The sequence below is a fragment of the Morone saxatilis genome, unplaced genomic scaffold (genome assembly GCF_004916995.1).
Source record: "Morone saxatilis isolate NCDOM2014 unplaced genomic scaffold, NCSU_SB_2.0 Contig2, whole genome shotgun sequence".
NCBI classification, from domain to species: domain Eukaryota; kingdom Metazoa; phylum Chordata; class Actinopteri; family Moronidae; genus Morone; species Morone saxatilis.
This window is the reverse complement of record NW_023339762.1, coordinates 9,955,475-9,963,404: the sequence shown is the minus strand read 5'-3', so window position 1 is coordinate 9,963,404 and position 7,930 is coordinate 9,955,475. Positions and strand designations below refer to the sequence as shown.

At 37.8% G+C, this 7,930-nt stretch overlaps 1 protein-coding gene across 1 annotated transcript in view; it reads right to left on the bottom strand.

Annotated features, from left to right (window-relative positions):
• Positions 1–347: 347 nt before the first annotated feature.
• The window catches only part of cat (catalase), an 11,007-nt gene continuing 3,424 nt past the window's right edge, over positions 348–7,930 (bottom strand). The window contains 10 exon segments of the mRNA XM_035665406.1: positions 348–1,694; positions 1,981–2,064; positions 2,933–3,040; positions 3,766–3,896; positions 4,962–5,100; positions 6,134–6,286; positions 6,661–6,852; positions 6,955–7,080; positions 7,274–7,378; positions 7,464–7,594. Coding sequence (XP_035521299.1) covers positions 1,629–1,694; positions 1,981–2,064; positions 2,933–3,040; positions 3,766–3,896; positions 4,962–5,100; positions 6,134–6,286; positions 6,661–6,852; positions 6,955–7,080; positions 7,274–7,378; positions 7,464–7,594 — 1,235 coding nt within the window. The 3' untranslated portion in view covers positions 348–1,628.

Here is a 7,930-nt window from a genome sequence, read left to right as displayed (position 1 = left end):
GGATTAATTGATTGATTTCTAATGCCACCTTTAGATATTTCTATTCAATGCTGTACACATGCAATTTCCCAATTATTTACATCAGTGGTTCACAATCTTTAGTGACTTTATTATGAATAATTCGTACTATACTCAATACATAACAATAATAGTACAGAACAACTGATAAACTATATAATGGACCCAAATAGGGAACAAAATAACTTTATTAACAGGAGGTTTGTGTAAAATGTACGAAATGTTGTGTTTTCTTCCCCCTAATGCTTGGCCATTGTTCTGTAGCTCTTTGGTTGTCTTAACCACATGTAGGACCAGGCTGTTCTGTGAACAGAAGAAATGGAGACAAATAAAAGCTGCTGTTAAGCTTTAATTACAAATTAACAAGCACTAAATACACATCTCATCTGAAAGAGCTTCACAACTTGTACATTAATAAAAAAAAAAATCAGTTGCATTCAAATAAAGAACATTTGAAATGTTACAAAAAGTCGTCAATAGCAGGTTACATGGACAATTTGTATTGGACTAATAATTTTTTGTTAAGGATGTTTGGGGTCTGTGACCAACATGATATTTAAACTCTGGCACTACTGTACAGTGTTTTTCTATGAATGAATAAATTGCAGTAATTTGTTTGATTAATCATAATTGCTTGCGTCCAGTTTAAGGTTTAAGTAATCAGTATTTGGTAGATTAAGCACATATAAAAAGGCACAATGGAGTTTTAGTTTTAGTGAAAAGAATTTCTCTCCTTGAAACTTGCGCCCACAAGGAAACAACTAGTAGCAAGCCTTTTCTACTCATTTAATATGAAATATACTATTTTCCATAATTATTCAAATGATCTGTGGTTCAGTCACGCTTGAGGAAAACTAGCCAAAACGGATCATTGCCCATAGTGAGAACAAAAACACTGGTATTAGCAAAGCTACAAGCCGCTCATGCAACAAACAGATATTTTACCAACTGGAACCCAGCCTGAAGATTAATGCAGTATATGTCAGACATTACATAAGTGTGATTTGAAAGTTGACTAAAGTAGTTTTGGATAGCTGGATTTGTTTTATTTAAACTAAAAAGAGTTGGATCATCACAATATAGTAGTACACACAACCTGAGGAATTATTGGAAACAATCGTCACTCATCATAGTAGGTAACAGCACTTAACTGATTTAATCCTAACAGATCAAAACGTAAATACAATAATTTTAAATTACTTTCAAGGCTTTACATGGTAAAAGTCAAACACTCAAATGTGGCATGTTTTTGGTACAACCAAACAGTCGGCTGTCAAAATTAGACAACATGGTGGTCTATTTTTAATTCCTAAAAAACTAATCCGGCTGATTTCTTTCGAAATGGCTGTTGAGTCAAGACAGATTTACCTCCCAGGGTTTTATCAGAGATCAACAGCTTCCTCGATATTGCCAGCTTTGAGAATTTTGAAGAAAATCAACTATTTGAATTGCATGAATTAACCTGGAAACCACAATATTAGTATTTCAGTCTTGTGTCTGACTGTAATTCGAGAGTTAAGTCCAGTCTTGTTAGTGGTAGTAGCAGTAATCAATAAGTGCATTTGCTCCTAGAGAAATGAGGGGGCTGCCCCTAGTGGAGATTTGAAGCATCACATCTTGGAGGACGCAGCAAAGGCAGAGACTCCTGGACGGCTGTAAACGTGCACATTGGCGCTCTGAGAAGGACAGAGTGGAAGGAGGAAAGGAGGGGGAGAGATAGAGCATTAGAATCTTTACTAATTAGCAGGTAATGTATACCACTTTTACAGTCTTAGAGTAGTGTGTTAGCATGCTAACACACATAAAGTACAGCTGAGGCTAATGGGAAAAATAAATTAAAAAATGAATAATTCGTATTTGACACTTTTTAATAATTTTTTAACTTTTTTTAATCACTTTTTGATAATAGTCAGAATGATCAACATTGTTACGGGGGGGGGACTGGACTGGGACTGCATTTACCTTCTGGGCCTCTGCATTGTACTTGTTGAGAAGGGTCTGAACCCTGTTTCCATAGTCTGGATGGACAGCCTTCAAGTTCTCGACCTGCATGAAGAACCAGACAGTGAGACTTAAATCATAGTTGGGTTTGGTTTAGCATTTGGTCTAGATATGAACAACGTGGTTACTGTGTGTCTTGTCACATTTGCATTAAACGCTTACACAGGATTTAATAGTTAGTCCCGTTTTCTTTCATCTTTGCATGATTCTACTACATCACATTAATCATAATAGTAACATTATCAATCATAATTACGTAGACGATACTCAAACTTTATATGCTGGTGATTGTTGACTTACTGCTTGTATATAAATAACTAAATGGCTTATCACATAAACACACTGCTAACCTGCTGGTACAACATAAACAGCTAGCCTGAAACAAACAATCCGCTCATTGTTTTAAGAGTGGGATCAAAGATGAATGAAATTTCATTAATGTATTATGCACCACACATACACACACCATTTCCTGCTGCCCTTTAATGAGCTTTTATTGTGTGGTCTTTATTTTCTTTATACGTTTGTATAAATGTTTACATTTCTTAAATTCAATCTTTGTTTTTAAGGCCCTTTTAAAGTTTGAATGCATTCTGAAACCCATTTATGCAAGTAGGTTAAGTATGAAAAACATTTCCCTTCCATTACAACCACAAAACCGCATTTCCTGAGCACAGGCAAACTTGTACATTTGGTACTCAACCTGCCACATCCTGTTTAATCCTGTGACATACATTTGGTTCACCAACCCAACAGTTAATCATAATTACTTTTAAAGTCTATTTTGTATCTTGCAATTATTGCGTAAAATTAAAAGTCAACTGTGTTAAATAGTGGATATCCCATCCCGCTCCGCTCCGCATGAAAGACAGAGTAAATATGTGGACATTATAAAAAGGTGCTGTGGACTCACCATGCGTTTTTGGATGAAGAACTGGGCTCCCTTCAGGGCCCCTGCCATATTCTCACAAAGTCTCTGGCGCTCCTCTTCATTCAGCACTTGGGTGTAGAAAGTACAGACCTGCAATAAAAGACAAATAAAAGCAGACAACTTGGTCAAAGTGGATCAAATCAAAATTAAATTCTGCATTTATACAAAAATTCCCGTTTAAAAAAGGAACATCCTGTAATCTGAGACCCTATTTCAACAAACCAATCACTGCTAGGGCTGTCAGATATTATAAATTCAGTTATGTAATTGAATTGCAAAAAATTAGGGACATTTGATTGTGAAAATGAATATTCTGTTGTGGGAAAGAAAGCACTGCTGTGTCTGTGGTGACCCTGTTCTTGTGTGGACTTGACAGCTGCATTGAATGCACTGCATGATTGAAAATGAAATCTAGGTCAAGGGCACACACACGAAACGAGCAAACAATTCAGCTACAGCTGTGTGGTTAAGTTCACAACTCAACAGATACCGTGATTGGAGCAATCCAAAAAGCTCTTCTTGGAAATGGTTCATAAAGCAAACTCATAACAAGAGTTACGTCAGTTTCATGACAACTCTGAACCATAGTGGTGGATGGACAGATGGATGGCCTGAGCACAGTGACATCCCTGGGAGATGACTATTAGTAAACACTTTTTATTTAACTGGACTGGGAGTGCGTTCACCTGTTTCCCTGTTTATATTGACAGCAGATCAAACTATTGAGGGGCACAACAAAGTACCCATGGGATGAGTGTGAATGAATATATGTAAAACAACAAAAAAAACACACTTGGCCTGGCCATTATCTTTACCTGTGTGAAATTATCTTCATCTGCACTGTTGTAACGGGCCACATCTGGAGACACCTTGAACTTGGACTCCACAAACTGAGGCTGGGTCTCTGGGGCACTGAAGCTGTTGGGAAAGTAGTTTGGAGCTCCACCTATGAGCAGAGACAGACCAAACACCAGTGAGTTGGGTAGGAAAAAAAAAATGCTTTAACATGACGCCTCAACGTGACTTTAAATAAATATGGCATGCTGTAAATGCTGTTTATGTTAAAAAAGTTTACAGTTTTTCAGGTATTTGTTAGGGTGGTGATGAGTAGTTAGTGCTCATATATATTCACCACAGTTTAGACGAACTGGACATATTGAAAAACAATGTCATACACCAAAACAGTAATGGGGGGAGACTTTCTGAAGTGCTGAACTGCTACCAAACAATTGTGCTGAAAATGATTTATTGTGTCAAAGCATTTGATACAGTCCAAAAGGGCGACACCTGTTGGGCCACCCATGGTATTGCATTTACATGCAAGTATTAAAAAGGATAGTTTCACAGTTGCAGGATCAGTATCTTTCAAAGTTACTGTCAGTCTTTTTGGTATACAATTCCCTCTTTATAATGGATGAAGGGATCCATTAATGGCCAGTATCAACAGGAAGAAGCATTTCAGCAAGCAAAAAAAAATTTTTTTAATCTACATATTGGCACCTGACTACTGTTTGAACACACAAAAAGTGTGAACTGATCCTTTAAATCTAAGGCCATGTAAGTGTCTCACTGCTGTCATAATAGATATTTTGTTAAACAAAGCTTATATTATAAAAACAGACAGATTTTTAAAAAGAATGGAAATTCATTATTTTTGCTAGAGTTCAGTTTTCATGAACATGTAAGAAATTGTAATGTTGTAAACAAAATATGGTGTATTTTTTTTCCCCCACTGAAGTTTGACATCTTATTTCATAAAATGATATTACCATTTATGATGTTAGCAGGGGTGAACTTTGCTGGAAAACACTGTGGGACACCCCGGTTTTGTCAAAACTACACTGCCGTAGAACTATAATTTGTATAAACTAAAATTACGATATTCTACAGATTATACAAAATGAATCGTTGAGCCACTCTAGCCACATCTACTGCTTTAAGAGCCTTTGTGTTTGTCTTTGTTATGTATAGCAGGCACAGAAAAAGACTCACGGGATGGACTATGACTTACCTTGGTTGTCAAACATGCACATTGGACCATCACGCTGGTAGTTGGCCACACGGGCTCTGAAGGGGCAGTTGACTGGGATCTGCAGATAGTTGGCTCCCAGCCGGTGTCGATGTGTGTCTGGGTAGGAGAACAGGCGACCCTAGACAAAGACATGGGAGAGCATCGTTACACAGTATGTCTCTGGAGTGTCAGAGACAGAGTTTAGTTTTAAGACATTTACTCAACGACGTTCGATCTGAAGTGCCTGAACATGCCGTTTAACAGGACACAATTGAGACTCAGTCTGGACCATCATGGTAAACAGTGACTGATTTGTGTGTTTTTAGTGATAAAAAAAAAAAAAGAGCTTAAATGATGACTTGCATATTTATATTTAACTGGAAACTGGCAGGATATCTAGTAGGAAAGTTGGTAAAAAGAAAGTCTCCTTTTTGTTTGTGTTTTGATGTCAATATAAATGCACATATAGGTATAATGATGGTAGCAGACTTTATTTACAACTGAATTATTCATTTACTAGGGGTGTAAATATTTACCAATAGGAGTTGGAAATTGGTTTTAACATTATAGATGCAACTACACGGGTACCAGGACACCTGGATTGATCTAAATGTACCGGTCGATGGTCAGTTTCTAAAGCTTATGGTTGACTGAAGCTTTGCTGCTAACAGCATCTCCACTATTGTGAAAGGTAAAGATTAATGCGAGGGTCTTGCACTACCTCATGCTAATACAGCTAGTACAAGCAAGAACATGCACGTCACCGATATTAAACACTTTCCAGCCACAACTTAGCCACAACTCGGCGAGGTCTGAGGTAATCGCAGCTTTTTTTGTCTGTGTCTATAAAAAGCAATAATGATGAAATTATAAATTTGTCCCCCATTTTTTCCCCCACGCCATAAAGAAAAATAATATTTGGTATTGTATAAAATAAATGTATTTGATTGTATAGAATGGAAAATAAATGTCCACATTAAACAAATGTTAAGAACTGTATCAGTCTGTATCAGTCTGCATCATATCGCATTGAATTGTTCCATATCAAAATACATAATTCCTGAATCATATCGTAGTCCACGTATCTAAATTTAGATATGTATAAGATCAATTATAACTTACTTTTAAATTTAACTGAAAACATGTTAAGAGAAAACCTGTTGTGGTGTTACCTGCAACATCTTGTCGGGGCTCGGCTCGATGCCCGGTGGCATGTTGCTGGGGTCAAATGCCAGCTGCTCCACCTCTGCAAAGTAGTTGACTGGATTCCTGTTGAGCACCATTTTGCCCACAGGGATCAAAGGGTATTCTTTATGTGACCAAACCTGAATGAGAAAACTCCATTAGCTGAAAAATACTGCAACACATCCAATGAAGAATTTCACATGGCCTTTCTCAAGATCACCTCATTTCATATTTGTATAGATTTTCACAACTAGACATCTGATGTTGGCATTTTCAATAATAAATGAATCCCTTATTACAATTAGTTCTCTTGTTGATATTCTTCTAGTCTGGCTAGGAATCTTCCTCATTCAACCTGATGCATGCTACTTTATGTAACATTAAGAACGCCTAACAGTGCTGTGAACCTGCAGACATCTGTGTTAATGTAAAACATATTTTAAGCATCCTACAAGAGGTTATAATACGACTGCAAGTGAAGCCATTTCACAGCTGCTGTGGAGGGATGTGGTACCTTGGTAAGATCGAAGGGGTTGAACTGGAACTTCTCAGCCTGCTCAAAGGTCATGACCTGGATGTAGAAGGTCCAGGATGGGAAGTTGCCATTAGCAATGGCGTTGAACAAATCTCCAATGGCATAATCTGGGTTGGTGGCAGCCAGGCGGTCTGCCTCCTCTACTGTCAGATTCTTTATTCCCTGATCAGTCTAAAAAACACGACACAGAACATGACACAACTAAACAATGACAAAATCCAAGGAGGAGGATCTATCAAGTTAAATGAGAGTTAAACCTGAGCTTAAACAGACCTTGTAGTGGAACTTGCAGTAGAAACGCTCACCATCAGCATTGACCAGTTTAAAGGTGTGGGAGCCGTAGCCGTTCATGTGGCGGTGGCCATCAGGCAAACCTCGATCGCTGAACAAGAAAGACACCTAGAACAGGGGATACAGGACCGAAAGTAAAGACAAACATTTTCTGTGCCAACTGTTGAGGTAACCACTAAAAACAATTACTGCAAGTACAAACAAAATGAAGCAAATCAATGCAAGTAATGCAAAAGCTACATTACTTGATAATATTGTTTTCTTTTCTTAAATCAACAGCCTCAGAATCTGTCGCAGCTACCTGATGCAGACACTCAGGCCTCAGGCTCCAGAAGTCCCACACCATGTCGGGGTCTTTCATGTGGGTTTGAGGATTGCGCTTCTGGGAGTGGATGAAGGACGGGAACTGCATGGGGTAAAGGGGGCAGGTCAATGTGATACATTTTACACGTGATTTATATTAACAAAAATGCTGTTATTAAATCACTCACCAGCAGGGCGTCCCTGATGAAGAAAATTGGGGTGTTGTTTCCTGTCAGGTCCCAGTTGCCCTCCTCAGTGTAAAACTTGACTGCGAAGCCTCGGGGGTCTCGCACTGTGTCTGCTGATCCTGATTCGCCAGCTAAAAAAAAAATAAAATAAAAAAAATGCAAAGACGGCATTGATTTTACTCATAAATGATTGAAATTATATGCCAGAATTCCAAAGACATTGTTCTTAATTCAAAGTAAATTATGGCTACAATGATTAGCTGATAAATCAATCAACAGAAAATGTGAGAATTTGCTGCTTTTCTTTGCCCTACTTGGAAGTAATCTGAATATTCTTGGGTTTTAGACTGTTGGTGAGATGAAACATGACATCTGAAGACACAGCCTTGGACTGTTGGACATTGTAATGAACATTCTTCATTTAACAAGCGGTTGTTACAATTTGTATATTTAAATAATTAAATTAA